General features: G+C 50.3%; 1 protein-coding gene across 1 annotated transcript; it reads left to right on the plus strand.

Annotated features, from left to right (window-relative positions):
* Positions 1-7,030: 7,030 nt before the first annotated feature.
* LOC142047572 (exopolyphosphatase PRUNE1-like) lies at positions 7,031-19,700 on the plus strand. The gene is made up of 3 exons (XM_075071381.1): positions 7,031-7,222; positions 18,737-18,841; positions 19,404-19,700. Exons 1-3 carry the CDS (start codon positions 7,031-7,033, stop codon positions 19,698-19,700), a joined length of 594 nt encoding a protein of 197 aa, XP_074927482.1.
* Positions 19,701-19,771: the final 71 nt, after the last annotated feature.

The following is a 19,771-nucleotide window of genomic DNA, read 5'->3' on the forward strand; positions in this document are numbered from 1 at the left end:
GGAGGGAAAAGAGATTATTTTTGCCCTCCCTCCCAGTTGAAGCAATACACAGGAGCTGGCTGGAGAAAGAAAGGCAGGGCAAACAGTCCCAACAAAATTAGCCTTAATTGGTATGTGCAGGAGCTGTCTCATAGGATAAGAGTCTAGGGCCAAAGCAAAGCAGATCAACCTACTGGGGATTACACTGAAATATCATCATGTTCATTTAAGGCCTGCAGGATCTGACATTATTGGTTCAGATGACTGGTCCATCTAGTTTCTTATTCAACAGCAGCCAGCGCCTAGTTCCTGTGATTTTATTGTGAGTCTGGCAATATTTAGTGTGTGTTTCTTCAAGTTCCAGCTGCTGGAGGCATGTGATTAGATGCGACTCTCAGCTGTGGTATGAGTGTTTTAAGTAGGTTTCTAGCTTTAATAGATACGGAGAAAAGTGTGATTGAGACAACAGCTGGCAAAGAAAAAGATCCTTGTTTTAAAAAATAAAATCAAGCAAACGAAAAGGCCTATGTGATTTTTAAGCCAACCTCGTCAGATTCTGACTCATCTTTAGGGGAAACTCTTCCATAATACAGGTAAACAGTTGTGGGATACTCTTTAAATTTAGGACAGCAGCTGAAGGGGTTGTAACAGAAATGATCAGATAATAATTCAGAGAGTACAATCTACCTAGCCCATGCAATGACATTAATTAGGAGAGTGCACACTTTGTAGCTTGCCTCAGCTGAGCTCATTGCACACCTCAGGGGCTTCTCGCATCCCTCCATCCTCCCCACCCCCTCTGCCCCCAGCTCCCTGGGTACCACGCTTCCATATCCCTCTATTCTAGGGACTCCCTGCAAACTCCCCATGCCAGGGGCATGTACCCCGCATTCCTCCAATATCCCCCATTCCCCCCATGCTAGGGGCTGCATGCCCCTCATTTCACCAGTTCCCATTCCCCCCCCCCATACTGGGGGCTGTGCTACCCCATTCTCCTCTCCCTCCCCCGTATGCCTCCCACACCAGAGCTGTGTGCCCCCTACTCTCTCATCCTCACCCCATGCCATGGTCTCTACGAGTCACCCCTACATCCTCCCAGATGAAATAACAAACCCCTCTTGCCTATCTCCATAAGAAATAATGCCACCTGTACATTATAACTAGGACATCACAGCTCATGGGGTTTTTATACCTGATGCTTCCCTCCAGCAGAGCCAGTTCTACTCTCACCCTGGACAAATATCACTAGAAGACCTTTAAAAATCATCCTCATTGGCATAATGGATGGCACAGGGGTGTGCAGAGCCATTCATGTTTAGGTTCCACCTAGCCCAAGTTAAGTAGCCAAAAAAAAAAAAAAATCTGCTTGTCTGAAATGAGCTGGCAGGGACAGGCACATGCACCATAAAACAGACCGTCAATCTTGCAGCGTTCCCAGCTCTCAAGATTTCATTGCGAGTCTCATGATATTTCCAGCTGCTGAAATCATGAGATTGCAAGAGAGTCTTAAAAAGGAAACAAGACAAAAAGTAACTTTCTTGTCCTTATGGTTGAAGAGAAATGCTTAAAAGCATGAAGCAACTGAATCCTAAAGTCTCAGGTACCAGAAAGCAAAGATGACCACTCCCCCAAAATGTTGCAGTGCTATAAAAATGTTCATAACATTTAAGCCAATCATGATTTAAAAACAAATATGATCTTTTACCCTTTAGACATATCCTTTTCTCTTTAATCTGTTCTGTGCTTCTTTACTGGGAAGCAAAACTGGTTCACAGACAACATTGTTGGCCTAACTGCAATTTGCTGCAGGTTATTTTTGCCCTGTGACTATTTGTTTTTTTTAATTAAAGTATTTATTGTAAAGGGAGTGTATGACAGAGACATGCATTCAGACACTGGCCTCCCTATTTCTGAACCGCAGCTGTCAAAGAAATGCCATCTCCCACAAGCCAGCCACTGCACTGATTTGGGTCTCACATCTGAAGCTAAAGGCAAGAGGAGGAATTTGGAAGACACAACGAGAAGCAGGGCTGCTGCAACAACATAGGAAAATGAACCAGTCCAGCAATGAGGTCTTCTTAAAGGACAGCCAGTGAGTTATGTAAATAACACAACTTGGATGTTAGATAGCAGCAGAGGTGAAAGTATGCCAGTACAGACCGGTACAGCGTACCGGCAAGAGCCAGCACGCCATGCCAGACCGAACCAGCTTTCACTGCGGGGATTTAAAGGGCTCTGGGCTCCCCTCCACAGCTGGCAGCCCAGAACCCTTTAAACCCCCCACCTGTGACTCCGGCAGCTGGGCTGGGGCTGGGGCTGGGGCTGGATTTAAAGGGCTCTGGGATGCCATGGCTGCAGTCAGCTCAGAGCCCTTTAAACCCCCCGCCCCTGGCTCCGGCAGCTGGGCTGGGGCTGGGGCTGGGGCTGGATTTAAAGGGCTCTGGGATGCCATGGCTGCAGTCAGCTCAGAGCCCTTTAAACCCCCCACCGCCGCTGCTGAGATTTAAAGGGCTCAGAGCTCCCCACCGCTGCGGGCAGCCCAGAGCCCTTTGAATCCCAGCTGCAGCTCCGGTGGCCGGGCTGGGGCCAGGATTTAAAGGCTTAGGGCTCCCCTCAGTGGCAGGAGCTCTTGGCCCTTTAAATCCCTGCCCCAGCCCTGCAAAGCTTGGGGTTCCCCACGGCGACCAGAGCCCCGGGCCCTTTAATTTTCCCCTGAGCTCTGGGGGCCTCCCAGCCACCTCTTCAGCTGGTTGATTTAAAGGCCCCCTGGTTGATTTAAAGGCCCTGGGGCTCCCAGCCACAGCTGGTGCCCCAGGGCCTTTAAATCTTGAGAGGCCATGCCTCTTCTGGAAGATGCCACGCCCTCTTCTGGATGAGGCCACGCCCCCTCAGGACTCCGGCAGTACCAGTAAATCCTGTAAATTACTTTCACCCTTGGGTAGCAGGGAATATTGTTTTCTGCAGTGGTTTTCTGAGGTTTTGGATTAAAGAAATGTAGCGAACAACAAATCAGGATTCAAGACAACAACAGTTACAGAGTGTGGAAAGATGGAGGGGGGATGGGGAATCGTATGACTGCGAAAAGCCAGACCCCTGCCCCATCAGTACTTTCACAGAGCTCCCTCTGTCCGTCACTTGGCCTGAATGATCTGCCTCACTCCTGTCAAACTGGATCCACACACAACCCCTTCCCTTTCCTACACACAATCCCCATATACTCCAGCAACTACTCACCCACCCCTTTCCCACAAATCGCATAACTACACACACTCACATCTGCTGCCGATGTGTATTTCCATATAGCCCCCACCTGCAAAGTACTTCCCCCCACCTTCACCTACCCAACCCCACAGCACATGAACACCCCTCATAAGAATGGCCCTACTGGGTCAGACCAACGGTCCATCTAGCCCAGTTTCCTGTCTTCCGACAGTGGCCAGTGCCAGGTGCCCCTGAGGGAATGAACAGAACATCAGGTGATCCATCCCCAGTTGCCCATTCCCAGCTTCTGGCAAACAGAGGCTAGGGATACCATTCCTGCCTATCCTGGCTAATAGCCATTGATGGACTTGTCCTCCATGAATTTATCTAGTTCTTTTTTGAACCCTGTTATGGTCTTGGCCTTCACAACATCCTCTGGCAAGGAGTTCCACAGGTTGACTGTGCATTGTGTGAAAAATACTTCCTTTTGTTCGTTTTAAACCTGCTGCCTATTAATTTCATTAGGTGACCCCTAGTTCTTGTGTTATGAGAAACAACACTTCCTTTTCTACTTTCTCTACACCAGTCTTGATTTTATAGACGTCAATCATATCTCCCCTTAGCCTTCTCTTTTCCAAGCTGAAAAGTCCCAGTCTTATTAATCTCTCCTCACACGGAAGCTGTTCCATACCCCTAATCATTTTTGTTGCCCTTTTCTGAACCTTTTCCAATTCCAATGTATCTTTTTTGAGATGGGGCGACCACATCTGCACACAGTATTCAAGGTGTGGGCGTACCATGGATTTATATAGAGGCAACATGGTATTTTCTGTCCTTTTATCTATCCCTTTCTTAATTATTCCCAGTATTCTGTTCACTTTTTTGACTGCTGCTGCACATTGAGCAGATGTTTTCAGAGAACTATCCACAATGACTCCAAGATCTCTCTTTTGAATGGTAACAGGTAATTTAGACCCCATCATTTTATATGTATAGTTGGGATTATGCTTTCCAAACTCCTCTGCACACAAACAGCCTCATACAGCTCTCTGCAAACATGCTTATTCCTACACACAAATACACAACTTCACACACACTTCCCCATCACAATCCTTTGACTACCAATCCTCTACTCAGTACACACATATACCCCCCGTCACAACCACTACACTCACACCACCCCATCACAATCCCCTACACTCACACCAAACTACACACAGGCTCTCCTGACTCTATTCCCTGCATTTATAACCTTCCTACGCACACTCCATCAGAACCCATACACACTCACTCTCAGCTATACATACACATCACAACCCCCTAAACTCACAACCCTCCTACATACACTCACAACTACATACCCTAACCTGCACACACAACCCTCCCACACATACTTCACCATCACAACCCTTACACACACACACACACTCCTGATCAGAACCCCATGCACACTCATTTACAACTACACACGCTCTGCCATCAGAATCCCCACAATCATAGAAAATCCCCTACATTCACAAGCACACACACTGCCCCATCACACCCCTTCCTACACACTTCACCAACACAACCGTTATACACTCACTATACACACACACTCCCCCATCATAATCCCCCACAATCACACCAATCCCGTACGCACTCACCACACAAACACTCTCCCCTACACACTACTCACAGCTACACACACATCACAATCTCTGACATGCATAACCTTCCAATACATTTACAACTACTTTCCCTCCCCATCACAACCCCCTACACTCAGACCAAATTCCTATACACTCCCCACACATCCCCCCACAGTCACCCCGACACACTCCCTCCTATATTCATAACCCTCCTATAAAATCACAAGTTACCACACACACACAGGCATAACTACAAACACATACATCACAACCCCTCACGGTTTCTCACATCACACCCTCTCCTATTCACACCATCCACTGACACACACACACTCCCCCATCACAGCCCCCCAAGGTCACACCTTTTCCTACACACACCCCACAGTCACACCCTCTACTACACACACAGACAACCCCACAGTCCACCCTCCCCTACACACACACAAAACCCTCACAGTCACACCTTTCCCTATACACACATAACCTCCGCAGTCACACTCTCCCCTCCACACAACCCCTGCAGTCACACTCGTCCCTTCACACACACAACCCCCGTAGTCACAACCATACAGAATCCTCTCCTCACACCCTCTCCTACACACACATACAACGTTCACAGTCATACCCACACGGCACCCCCCGTCACACCCCCCCCCCACAAGACCCCATAGTCATACCCAAACAGAACCCCCGATCACACCCTCCCCAACACACACACACACAACCCCCGTAGTCACACACACACACAGAATCCCTCCTTCGCAACCTCCCCTACACACACACAGAACCTCCGTCATCACACCCACACAGCACCCCATCACACCTTCCCCTACACACACACAACACCCACAGTCACACTCTCCCCTACACACACACACACAACGCCCGCAGTCACATCCTCCCCTACACACACACACAACCCCCGTAATTACACCCACACAGCACCCTATCACACCCTCCCCTACACACACATACCACCCACAGTCACACTCTCCCCTACACACACACCACCCCGCAGTCACACCCTTCCCTACACACAACGCCCGCAGTCACACCCTCCCCTACACACACACACAACCCCCGTAATTACACCCACACAGAACCCCCTGTCACACTCTCCCCGACACACACACACAACCCCCGTGGTCACACTCACACAGCAACCCCCGTCACACCCTCCCCTACACGCACACAACCCTTGTAGTCACAGCCACACAGAACCCCCATCACACCCTCCCCTACACACACACGCACACACACAAACACAACCCCACAGTCACACCCTCCCCTACACACACACAACCCTTGTAGTCACAGCCACACAGAACCCCCATCACACCCTCCCCTACACACACATAGCGCCCGCAGTCACACCCTCCCCTACACACACACGCACACACACAAACACAACCCCACAGTCACACCCTCCCCTACACACACACACACACACACTGTAATTAGACCCACACAGAACCCCCGTCACCCCCTCCCCTACACACACACACACACACAAACACACACACACACACACAAACACAACCTCACAGTCACACCCTCCCCTACACACACACACACACACACTGTAATTAGACCCACACAGAACCCCCGTCACACCCTCCCCTACACACACATGCACACACACACAAACACAACCCCACAGTCACATCCTCCCCTACACACACACACACACAAACAAACACAACCCCACAGTCACACCCTCCCCTACACACACACGCACACACACACACAAACACAACCCCCCAGTCACACCCTCCCCTACACACACACACACAAACACAACCCCACAGTCACCCCCTCCCCTACACACACACACACACAAACACACCCCCAGTCACCCCCCTACACACACAGCAGCACACAACACAACGAACACCCCACAGTCACACCCTCCCTACACCACACACACACCACACACACAACCCACAGTCCCCTCCCCTACACACACACACACACACACAAACACACCCCAGCAGTCACCCCTCCCTAACCAAACACACACAAACACAACCCCACAGTCCACACCTGCCCTACACACACACACACACACGCACTGTAATTTAGACCCACACAGAACCCCATCACACAACACACACCAAACACAACCCCACAGTCACCCCCTCCCCTACCACACACACACACAACAACACAACCCACGTCACCCGCCCCCCTACCACACACACACACACACCCCCCTCACAATGGCCACCCCACCCAGTGACTCTCTCGCTCTCCGGGGCCGCCTCCATTTCCCGCAGCCCGCGCGCGGCTCGTACCGAGGGGCCGGGACCGGGACCGGGACGGTCCCCACCGCGAGGAAGGAGCCGCCGACCTCCTGCCCCGCTGCCCGCCGCCATGGGCGCTTCGTGCGGAGCCGCCGGGCCGCCCTGCAGGTACCGGCCGGGGCTGGGGCTGGAAGGGCAATAGGAGACGGGAGGGGGACTGTGGAGGGGGCAGGAACTGAGGGGGGCCCTGGGGGTGAGGGGTGTGAAGGAGCGGGAGCTATGGGGGCAGGGGCTGGGGGGCAGCGGAGGGGGCACTAGGTGAGGGGCGTGGAGGGGCTAGAGTTGGGGCAGGGGCTGGAGGAGCAGAGGGGGGCACTAGGGTGAAAGGACTGTGGAAGGGCGGGAGTTATGGGGGACAGGGCTGGAGGAGCAGGAGGGGCACTGGGGTGAGGGCTGTGGAAGGAGCTGGAGTTATGGGGGCAGGGCTGGGGGGAAGCAGAGGAGCCCTAGAGGGGATGAGGGGCTGTGGAAGCGCAGGGGCTGGGGCAGAAGAGGGGGGCATAGGGGGAATGAGGGCTGTGGAAGGAGTGGGAGTTGAGGGGCGAGGCTGGGGAAGCGGGAGGGAGGCAACTGGGGGGGAGGGACTGTGGAAGGAGCTGGAGTTGTGGGACAGGGGCTGGGGGGACAGGGGCTGGAGGAAGCAGGAGGGGGTCCTGGGGGGTGAGAGGCTGTGGAAGGAGCCGGAGCTATGGGGGGCAGGGGCTGGAGGGAGTTCAGGAGGGCATGGGGGGCACATGGAGACCAGAACGTCATATCTGGCTCCCACAAAGCTTCCCCTCCATCGCCCCCTTCACAAGCCCCAGCTCTTCCCCCTGCTCCCTCAGCCTTGGTGACCCCTGAACCTCCCCCTGGACCACACATCCTGGTCCTGCATGTCTCGCAGCCCAACCCACCTCCTCCACTTGCTGCTCCCCAGCCCGACCTCCCCTCCACAGCTTGCCCCACCCTCACCCCTGTCCATTGCTGCCCCCCGCCTTCTCCCTGATCCTTTAGTCCATGGTCCCCTTTGCCTCCCAGCACCCACCAACCACTGCCCCCGATTCCTCCCCCGTCCATCCATGCCTGGTCCTTCAGCTTCCTCCATACCCCTCCAAGCCTCCCCATCCCCCCCTTCAATTTCTGCTCCCCCTAACCCCATGGCCCCCCCTCCATGCTGCCCTCATGATCCTCCATCTCCCCTCATCCTGGCTCTGGGACTGGACTGGGATCTAGACTGAGGTGCCCAGATGCTGGAGGGATGGGCACCAATGGAAGAGCCTAGTTTGATGTAGCCCATTTACACCTGCAGAACTAGGACAAAGGATACCCGGGGATCGAAGTATTTTCTGTTTGATGACGGGACTGAAACCAGAACTTAGCAAAAAGTATTCGTCCCTGAACTGACCTTATCCCACAACCTTGAAAATCACAGTGCTCTGATTACTGTGCTGCTTTTCCCCTGCCCCTGCGGCTTTTCAAAATGGTGTTAGCAGCTGATCTTTCCTGATCCAGGAGAGTTAGAGACTGAGGCTGGCATCTTCAGAGGATCGTTACAGGGAAGTTAGACTCCCAGATCCTATTGACTTTAAGCGAAAGGTGGGTACCAAACTCCTTTCAAGTTCCTAGGAGAATCCGCGCCTAAGACTTTCTGCTACTGGGGTGCTGGACTTTGAAGCATTGTCTGCTGTCTTAAGAACCCCTAGGACCAGTGACTGCTAAAATCATGGGTGAATTTAAGTAGAGAACAAAATTTAAGCAAGATACACCTTTAAAGTGACTTACCAGAGGTTATAAGAAATATATATACCCGCTTCAAATCAATTTTCCAGTGGCATCTAATTCTGATGTTTCATGTGATGCTGGACTTAAATTCTGCCACCAGGCTAGATGTTTTGTTTTGGTGCTAGTTCAAACTGGCTGTTGCATATCCTGGACCCATATAATTTCCTTTACCTGGACCTGTTGACTGACAAACACTTCGAAAACAGTTTGAAGTTGTGGAAACAAAGGCTGATGTTTAGTGTTAGTGTGTTTGGGCAGGGAGAGGGAGTGTCAGAAGTGGATGCACGAAATGACCCAGTTTTTGCCCTGAGGGAGAAGCTGTTGTTTTTGTTTCTTTAGCATTTTCAGTTCTGCTGTGATGGGCAACTGTGCACAGCGCTAAAGTGAACGTGTTACAGTGTCAAAATAAGTGCAGAAAATAGAGGTGATAAAGACCTGTTCGAATTTAGTGTTGCTTTGTCTGTATTGTAGACTTCTCTCCAGGAACGAAGTAGACCTTGGCTGTAACATTTAAAAGATAAATTTTAGAAATTAAGACATTTTAGAAATTAAGCTCCACTAATTTGAAAATCAGCAAAAGTCTAGCTTGTTAGTTTACATATGATCTCTGCCCAGGCTATAAACTCATGGTAAGGGCGAAGTTGTGTGTCAGATCTGAGACTTTACTGCACTGTGAGTCTAGCGAGAATTCTCTTTGCACTGGGCTAGGGCACCCTCACCAATTTGTAACTGTCCAACAGCAGTCACAGGCTGACATGTAGAATGTGGCGCATTCTGACCTGTGAGCAAAGTGGCAAAAGAAAAGACTTGTGGTTAAGACACATGACTGCGAGTCAGGAAACATGGGTTCTGTTCCTGTGGCAGATGTCTCATGTGACCTTGGACAAGTCTCTGGGCCTCAGTTTCCCCATCTGTACAACACCTCCCTATTGCATAGGGCCATGGGAGTGGAACATCTGATGTCGTATATCTTTGCACCAACCTTTTCTGAGAGGGGTTAGCAAAGAGTGCTGTGAGCACTAATTAGTAGGCTCAAAAGGACCCTATGGATGAATATATGTCAGTCAAATGAATATGAGTGGGCCCTCCTTTGGGGATTCATTCTGGCCTCAGGGCGCTGCTTGTCTTTTCGAGACCTAGTCCTGTCTTGCTTTGCTTATGTGGAATAAGTTAGTACAGCTGGGATAGCAATAGAACAGGCATCACTGGCCTCTGAGGTGTTTGAGATGGTGATATACTTGAGAAGCTTAGGGATGTTGTGATTAGCACGAACCTATTGGATAGAGCAGGGGTAGGCAACCTATGGCATCTGTGCCGAAGGCAGCACGCAAGCCGATTTTCAGTGGCACTCACGCTGCCCTGGTCCTGGCCACCGGTCTGGGGGGCTCTGCATTTTAATTTAATTTTAAATGAAGCTTAAACATTTTAAAAATCTTATTTACTTTACATACAACAATATTTTAGTTATGTATTATAGACTTATAGAAAGAGACTTTCTAAAAATGTTAAAATATATTACCGGCATGTGAAACCTTAAATCAGAGTGAATAAATGAAGACTCAGCACACCACTTCTGAAAGGTTGCTGACCCCTGGGATAGAGCATAATCCAGGTGGGGAAATACAAATAGAAGATTGCCTGCTTCTTACAATAGAGTGTGTTTCTTCCCATTTCCCCAAGTGTGCCAAAATTCAAGTGAAGGCAACAGTTCTATGCAAGCAGGTTTGATAATTGCTGAGTGTTTCATGCTGAGAGTTTCATGCAATGAGTTTTAACATCCGAATGCTGTTCCTGGCCATGACACGAGTTTGTGTTTGGGCGGAAATTCTCATGCTACGAGCTCCAATGTCTCTCTGCATCTGGAAAATGTCATCCATCTTATTTGGTCAAGGGATAAAAAAATAATAAAAGCCGCAAAACCTAGATAACATGATACAATGCTTTTTTTCAGGGAGCTTCTAATAGATGCAATGGAGAATTAGGTCACTCAGCTAGCTACAGGCTGTGGTAATATCAGTGTGCTTGAGGAGCAATGGAAGATATGAAAGACAGAAGAGCCTTGTCTATTTTGATCCTGTTTACTATGCAATTTAAATTACATTTCTCATCTAATAGCTTTAGATTTCCTAACCAGAGTGTAGCGCTGTCATGTTTCTCGACATTGATACCTTGTTATGGTAAGGAAATTATAGATGAGTATTTTTATGCAGTTCTTTGAGGAGAGACATGAGCTAGTCAGCAGCCAGTAATATGTTTAATCTCTCTCTGCTCAGAGGTGTTAAAAATATCAGCTGAGATTTAAAAAAAAAAAAAATCTACTTGACATTTCAATATACGGTAGAACCTCCCTATTTCTTGGCTAATCCCCAGCTTTGATTGTTCTTTCTGAAAACCCTCCTCAGTTCTTGGGGGTGAAGGGGAAATGAATAGCAAAGCTAATGCAGTGATGTGTCTTGTTACTAAAACTTACTGCTATTACTTGTAGTATGGTAGCACTCAGAGGCTTCAGCTGAGATCAGCTGCACAGATACCGAGTAAGTGAGATGAGGGGTCTGTCGTATCAGCAGCTGCACACACACACAGTGACCGAGATCAGGGGCCCATTGTGCCAGCCGCTGCACACACACACACACAGTAAGAAACAGAGGAAGAAGATTATCCCCTCTTTGCAGATGGGGAAACTGAGGTGCAGAGCGATTTAAGTGACTTTCCTAGAACCTAGATCTTCTGAGTCCCAGTCTAGTGCCTTAGCCGCAAGACCAACTTTCCTCCCCACAGTTACAAAGTGCTATGAAGAATTATCCCTGCTTTCCCCAGTGAAATGGATAGGTTAGCAACATGGTGTCTTACCCATTCCAGGAGTGGCTCATCTTCCCCAGTGTTGAGTGCGTGTTTTGAATGCTAGGTCATGGACTGAGTGCATTTCACATGTCTGCCTCCAAGGGTGTTGCCATCAACAAATACCCAAAGAACTCTTGCATTAGTGCTAAAACTGCCTCGTTGCGATCTGTCTATGCCCCCTGCATCTGTCCCTGGAGGTGCTCCTTGGGGTGACCCTGAAGCTGCTGCCTTTTGGCTGGTGACACTCGTGGGAGAAGCGCAGGGCATCTATAAGGTGAGGCAGCCATTCCTGTTTTCCTGTCCCATGGAGGTTCTGCTGAAGGACAGTCCCCCACCCTTCCATGTTGCTAGAGTCTTGAAGGCAAGTGACGCTCTATAAACCTACCTTCCAGTGCTACAGTGAGGAGGGGAGGGCTGGGACTTAACTTTTCCTTTCTCCTTCCCCCCCCCCCCGCTGCCTGGCATCATTGCCTGTGCTGTTCACTGACCGGCCTGCTTCTCTGCACTGGGTAGCAGAGAGGACCTAGCTGTGGGTTTAAGGCCTTATTTAACACAAGGGTTTTTAGCCAGTGCTGTATTGCATTGTGTCCACTGCCTCAGGCTTGATTCTCTTTGCTCTGCACCGTGTGCAATCACTGACACTGGTGCAGGTTTCAGTATCAGGTATTTATTTTTCAGGGCTGTAAAAATGCAAGGGGTGGTCAAAAAGGAATATTCTTCCCTGATGCACAATTGGCTTCATGTATGCTGGGGTTATTTTTGCCCTCCTCTGAAGCATCAGCGATGGGCCACAGCTGGAGACGGGTCACTGGATGGGGTGGGTCAGTGCTCTGAGGTGGTACCAAGAATTCTTTTTCTTAGACGCCTGGCTGATGGGTCTAGCTCACACATTCAGGTTTGGAAGGAATTTCCTCCCCATGGCATGTTCCACCTAATCGGTACCCTGCCATTGGTGGCACCTTGGTCTCTCCTGTTCTCTGCCTGTGGCGCACAATTTAGTCTCCTGAGAGCTGAAATGTTTTGGTTTAGTCTTTGGGCTTGATATTGGGGTGAAATGTGTTATACAGGAGGCCAGACTAGATGATCTAATCCAGGGGTCAGCAACTTTTGGCACACGGCCCATCAGGGCCCCAAGACATTTTGTTTACATTGACTGTCTGCAGGCATGGCCCCCTGCAGCTCCCAGTGACCTCGGTTCGCCGTTCCCGACCCCTGATCTAATCGGTCTCTTTCAACCTTAAACTCACATGAAACTATGAAAAAGCAGCATGTGTCTTTGGTTCTACGTGCTTCATGATGCATGGTTTGCTCTAGGAAGCCTCCTTCGCCCTATCGTTAACGTAAATCATTACCAGCTGCTAGAACCGTATTTCTCATCTGTATGGTCTCAGCTGGAGTTGTCTCTGTTACCAAAAGCAAATGGACCTGGCAGCCGTGCCCCGGCAGGGCTGTTAATGACCAGGGCAGAAGGAACAAATTCAAAACTAAAGGGTCCTCACAGAGAAAGTTCCACCAGTTGCACCATCTCTCTAATGAGAGTGAGGAGTACCCTGCTCTGACCACATCTGTGGCAGTAGGACCTGGGGAGAAGGAGATTGTTGGTAAATAGGTCCCTAGCCATGTACCCAAATCTGCCTCGCTGCTGAATCAGTGCGGTGTAGTAGTTTATACAGACTGTGCACTAGGGTGAATGCGGCCCATACCACACACACACTGCATTAGTGCAAGACTTCGTTTACATCTGCACTAGCGATGGGCAGTAGCATAACTTCTCCGGTGGCTACAAGGCAGGACATAGACAAAGCTTCAGTGGTGGGGCGTAACCTAAATGCTGACCTGGTGAAGGGGTCTCCTTGTTCTAGAGATCAAACAGAACACAGAGGGGGTGGAAGTGTGGGGAACCGGCACAAAAAGCTGCTTTCTTCTGGCCTGACGGGCTCTGCTGTCTGCAGAGAGGAGCTGGTAGGGTGAATGCAGGATGGGTGTTCTTCCATAATAACTGTTTGTTTGGGGCTGCACATAAACAAGCCTCTGTGTGCGGCTCATTGAGTGCAGCCTGTTTGCACTGAGTGCGTCGGTGACGTTGTCGGGCTGCCATTCGTGTGTGTCTTTGCCTGCCACAAAAATAAGTCTTCTGCATTTGCTTGAGACTCGCCTGAAGTTGCGCTGCTGCTGGGCCCACAAATTAACACTGCCTGCAGGCTGGGTGTGAGAAAATGGGCGTTACCTTTGCAAGGCTTAAAAAAAGAAAAAGAAAAGTTGGCCAGAAGAAAAGGATGCTACAAGCCTGAGCGGCAGCTTGGCCCAGTGGGATAGCACATTGAACTGGGCCTCAGTAGTCCTGGATTCTAAGCTTAGTCCTAGCTCTGCCAGTGACCTTGGGCAAATCAGTGTCCTGTTCTCTGCCTCAGTTTCCCCTCCCTTCCTGTTTTGTTAACTTAGGCTGCAAGCTCTTCGCAGCAGGAACTGTCTTGGAGTCAGTGCCTGACATAGTGAGGTTCCACTCTCAGTGCAGACCTCTTTAGGCACTGCTGTAAATAGCTCTGAATACAACCCTGGCTTGCAATGGTGGGTCTGTGACCTCCCTTCATCAGAGCTCTTCAGAAGATTCAAGCCCTCTCCAGTCCCCTGCTGGGTGTGTGCTGCGTATATATAGCGATGCTACTGTTTCTGTGAATTACCCCTTCAAATCGCTGAGGATTGCACTGTGGGCAGACAGTAGCAGCGATTTTGTCTCTTGTTGGGTGCAGACTTTTCAAGTAGGCACCCTCCCACGCTGGGCTCTTACTAAGGGTATGTCAACACTAGCTAGTGTGGCTAAAACTAGCAGTGAAGACACAGCGGCGTGGACCCCTGTGCAAGCTAGCAATGCGACCGCATACCCAAGGTCCCTCGCGGGCTTGTTCCAGCCCGCGCTGAAGCCTGTGTCACTGCGTCTTCACTGCTAGTTTTAGCTGCAGTCACACCTCCAATTGCAGTGTAGACATAACCTCTGTTTTTCCCCACTGTTCTCCCAGACCGACGTTTTGGCATTCAGCCCCACAGTGTCTGGCTGCTCATGGTGTACGGAGAAACTCTGGTGTAGTTTGGCGGGTTGTTGGCCAAGGCTCTGTGAGCCACCTGGCTTGGGATCTCTTTTACTTTCCCTGCAGATGTTCCCCTCGCAACTTGTTTTTGTGGCTCTCTCTCCAGAGCTGCCGTTCCCCTTCGGCTTCCCCATCCTCTGTCAGTTCTGAACCCAAAAGATGAACGCAGCGCCTGAGATAAACCTCGTGTTTTGTTAGTATGAATGAGTCAGACCTTGACTCAGTTCCTCATCAGCAGATTCTGCCATCACCACAGGTCTGCACCATTGGCATTTTCTATTTACAGTTGCAGAAGTAGCTCAAAAGTGAACTTTTTTCTTGTCCCCCCCCAACCTTCTGTATCGCACAAATTAGGATTATAGGAATTGCGAGACTGGGTCTGACCACCATCCCCGCAGCTTCTGAGCCCCTCCCAGTCTGATGTACTTATCCTCACAGCCCCCTTGCAAGGCAGGGCATGAGTATTATCACCATTGTATAGAGGGGAAACTGAGGTACAGAGCGGCAAAGGGGAAAATGTGCTAATGCACCCAAGTGATTTATTCAGAGTTGATGAGGTTTGGACTCTTCGGTGTCTAGGTCATTCTAGAAAATGGGAGTTAGGCTCCTAAGTCACTTAAGTGCTTTTGAAAATGTGCCACTAAGTGAATTGTGCAGGGAAGCCTGAGGCAGAACAGGGACTTGACCCCACATCTCCTGAGCCCCAGGCTAGCATTTTAACCACTGCACCATCCTTCCTTTCTCTAGCCAGCTCACTATCCTGTCTCCCACGGAGGCCAGTACCAGCTGCTTCAGAGGCAGGCGCAAACCACCCTTGCGGTGGGACGCTACGGAATAACCTGCTTGTAAAGGAATTTTCTTCCTGTCACCTTCACTTAGTCAGTGTATGCCCTGAAGCAGGAAAGTCTATTTCCCTTCCAATCTTTTCTTTAATCACACCTAGCTGTGGAGGCCCTCATTACCAGTATAAAAATCCAATCCTTGTGAATCTGACAGAGCTGTTCACCTTGCTGAAATCTTGTGGCAGTGAGTCCCACAAGCCTGGTGCACACTGTATACAAATAAAACCATTTCCTTTCCACAGTCTTTAACTGGTTGCCTTCTGCTGAATAATGTCCCTTTATTCTTGTGTTCTGGGAAGATAACTAGGACTGTCCCAAGTTCTCTTCTCTCCATTGTCTGCTATTTTACATACTCAATCATATTCCTTCTCACATCGCTTCTGGAAACGAAACCATCTCTGCCTTTTCAATCTGGATGTTTTCCCATAAGGCCGTCTCTGTTCTGGCAATCTCCTCCTGGAAATAGCGGGGCCAGAACTGAATCCAGTATCCCAGGAAGAGACCTACCATTGCTATAGCTATTACTGTTTAGATTGCAGTCCCAGGATCTCAAATCGAGATACACCGGGTGTTATAGAAGTGAGTCAGTGCTGACTAGGCCAAAGCAACTCTCCTAGGGTCATGGTAGTGCAATCATTGAGTTAAGGTGGGGTGTCTTTGTACAAGATACATGCTTGCCCAGGCAGAAGGTCTGAGCTGGATGCAGAAGTTACTGGGTGAGGTTCTGTGCCCGGTGGTAATGTAGTAGATCAGACTAGATGATTGTATTATTTAGATGGAATGACCATTTTAATGCCCCCCCCCAATCCATTCTGATTCCAGAAGGTGCTAGTGTGTCTCTTACAATCCTAATGGCTCAGACCCGTCATGTTGATTTAATGTGTTTGCAGGAATGGCTGGGACATAGCTGCCATTCCCAGTTAGTGTGAAGGTAAATTAGCTTTGAAAAGGCTGTTCGCATCCCTCTCCAAGGCCTTTGAGTGCCTTTTAGTGCAAATTGCTTTTGCATTTCTCAGTGAGGCTGTTTTCTTTCCTCCCTGGGGCCATATGCTGCTGTTTTGCATGTTCGCTTGGTAACATGCAGCTCTTAACTCTACTCCATAAATGCACTGTCCCAGCCTTGCTTATGTAAAGTGCTTGGCCAGCCAGGCTTCAAACCCTGCGCGGAGTGCATCTGCCTGTTCTCTTGACAGTAACTGGGAAACGGATGCTGCCTCTTAGCACCTGCGGGGAATGGCAAATAGCTTTTAAAGAGCTGGTGCAAATCTACCTTGTTTGCTGTCTGACAAGGAGGGCTTCTTGGCTGCTGCATCCGTTTGCTTTTACAGGTACCAAAAGCTTCATTCATAAGTGGTTGGCAAGACCTAGCTGCCCATGTGTAGTTTCCAGGCTCACTTTTCATTGGCAAGTTTCAGCACTGTAGCAAAAGGGCCAGTGTAGAGATTGGAGCGCCAGAGCTCGCTCCGAGAGGCCATAAGCATCTCAGCCAGCCCTTCGCCCCACATTCACGTTGAACCTCAAACATCTTGGGCCTGATTCTCCATTTGCCCTGCACTTTGTGTAGTCACGTACGCCGTTGTAAAATGCTGGCAGGTCAGCATACTTGGCACTGTTGTAAATGACTTCATAGCAAAGAGAATCATGCCCCTCAGTTTTAAACTCCCATCTTCATCCCTTTCCGTTTTCCTTGCATCTGAACTTCTGTCTGCAACCAGAGGAGCCTGCTTATCTTCTCATGGACACTGGTCTAAACTAGAGTTACACAAGAGTAAAAGGAGAATCTGGCCCAGAGCTTGTTCTTGCAGCTTTCTTTGCACATGTCCTGCCTTTAAGAACCAAAGAGAATCGATAGCAGCTGGAGATTTGATCGCGTCTCTGATGAACTTGTTATGGGCCTGCTATGTTAGGAGCATGCAGTGCTGAGATCTGGCTGCCTTTGTTTTGTTATAGGCTGCTGGAAACCTTAGTCACTGTACATTTTAAATTCTGTTTAACTAACCCCCTCATTTCCACTTTGGTTTAGGTGGAGCCCATCTCTCCTGCATAGGCTCCCCCATCCCAAAAGTCTCTCCAATTCCTAATGAATCTAAACCCCTCCTCTCTACACCATTGTCTCATCCACTCATTGAGACTCTGAAGCTCTGCCTGCCTACCTGGCCCTGTGCGTGGAACTGGGAGCATTTCTGAGAATGCCACCATAGAGGTCCTTTATTTTAGTCTCTTCCCTGGCAGCCTAAATTTGGTCTCCAGGACGTCTTTCTTACCCTTCCCTATGTCATTAGTACCTATGTGGACCATGACCACCAGCACTACACATAAGTCTATCTAGATATCTTGAGAGATCCGCAACCTTCGCACCAGGCAGGCAAGTCACCATACGGTTCTCCCGGTCATCACAAACCGAGCTATCTAGGTTTCTCATGATTGAATCTCCCATTACTAACAGCTGCCTTTTCCTAGTGACTGGAGTTCCCTCCCCCGGAGAGATAACCTCAGTGCGAGAGGATACCCCAACACCATCTGAAAGGAGGGTCCCAACTATGGGAAGGTTTCCCTCAACTCCCGTTGACTGCTCTGCTTCCCTGGGCCTTTCATCCTCCTCAACGGTGCAGGGGCTGTCTGACCGGAGGTGGGACAATTCTACAGTGTCCCGGAAAGCCTCATCAACATACCTCTCTGCATCTCTTAGCTCCTCCAGTTCCACCACCCTGGCCTCCAAAGTCCGTACGTGGTCTCTGAGGGCCAGGAGCTCCTTGCACCGAATGCACACATACGCCACCCGCCCACAGGGCAGGTAATCATACATGCTGCACTCGGCGCAATAAACTGGGTAGCCCCCACTCTGCTGCTGGGCTTCTGCCTGCATTGTCTCCTGCACTACCTAGTTAACGAAGGGGTTTTGTTTAAATCAAGAAGTTTTGAATATAGTTTAGTTTATGGGTTTTAAAGAACGGCAAGTGAACCTTGTCCCCTTCCAAACTCCTTTGCGAAACTCCCTGTTAGCAACCCAGCACATGGGAGTAGGTCTTTTTCCCATGCCAGCGGCAATGGGCCTGTTCTGCTGGGATTCAAAGTCTCCTGTCTCTTGGCAGGAACATGTCCAGCACAGGCAGGAAGTTCACGTGGTGCTGGGGAATGAAGCCTGCGATCTGGACTCCATGGTGTCGGCGCTTGCCCTGGCTTATTACTTGGCAAAGGTGAGTGTTGCCCTGAGGCTTGGCTCTGCTTCAGGGCTGCCCAGGTGGGGGCAAGTGGGGCAATTTGCCCCACACCCCACAGGGGCCCCACAAGAGTTTTTTGGGGCCCCTGGAGTGGGGTCCTTCACTCACTCTGGGGTCCTAGAAAACTCTCGTGGGGCCTGGGCCCCTGGAGCTTCTTCTGCTCCGGGTCTTCAGTGGCGGGGGGGAGGGGGGGCCTTCCACTCCGGGACCCGCCACCGAAGTGCCTCGAAGACCCACAGCGAGGGGTCCTTCTGCCCCGGGACCCCACCGCCAAAGTCCCCAGGCCCCTGAATCCTCTGGGCGGCCCTGCTCTGCTTTGGAGCTCTGCTTTGGTTGAGGTGGATTTAACAGGGATGGGGAGGGAAGGGGATCTCTCTGTGCAAGGGGGGATGTGGGGAAATTGGGCTGCTGGCCACATAGCACTGAGACCAATGTATGCTAGAGCTGCTGTGTGATGCCTGGACCCACCCTGGGCCATGCTCTCCGTAGCCAAGGCCTGCTGCTAACTGTTCCTGTGGTTTGCTGTGTTCTCCTGCAGACCTCTCTGGAGTCCAAGGCGGTATTTGTCCCTGTGCTGAACATTCCCCGCTCGGAGTTCCCCCTGCGCACAGAGAGCTCCTTCCTCCTGCAGGAGCAGCAGATCCCTGACACCTGTCTGATCTTCCGGGATGAGATCGACCTGCATGCGCTGCACCGGGCTGGCTCCCTCTCCTTGACGCTGGTCGACCACCACATCCTGCCGAGGCAAGTGGAGAGACAGTGCAGGGGATTTAGGAGACAGAGGGTGTGTGTGGGGGTTGTCAAATCCTGGCTCTGGCACCGACCTACTCGGTGACCTTGGGCAAGTCACTTCTCTCTGTGCCTCAGTGTCCCCATCTGTAAAATGAGGCTAAGGACACTGAGCCA

Source organism: Chelonoidis abingdonii, chromosome 11 (assembly GCF_003597395.2).
Source record: "Chelonoidis abingdonii isolate Lonesome George chromosome 11, CheloAbing_2.0, whole genome shotgun sequence".
NCBI classification, from domain to species: domain Eukaryota; kingdom Metazoa; phylum Chordata; order Testudines; family Testudinidae; genus Chelonoidis; species Chelonoidis abingdonii.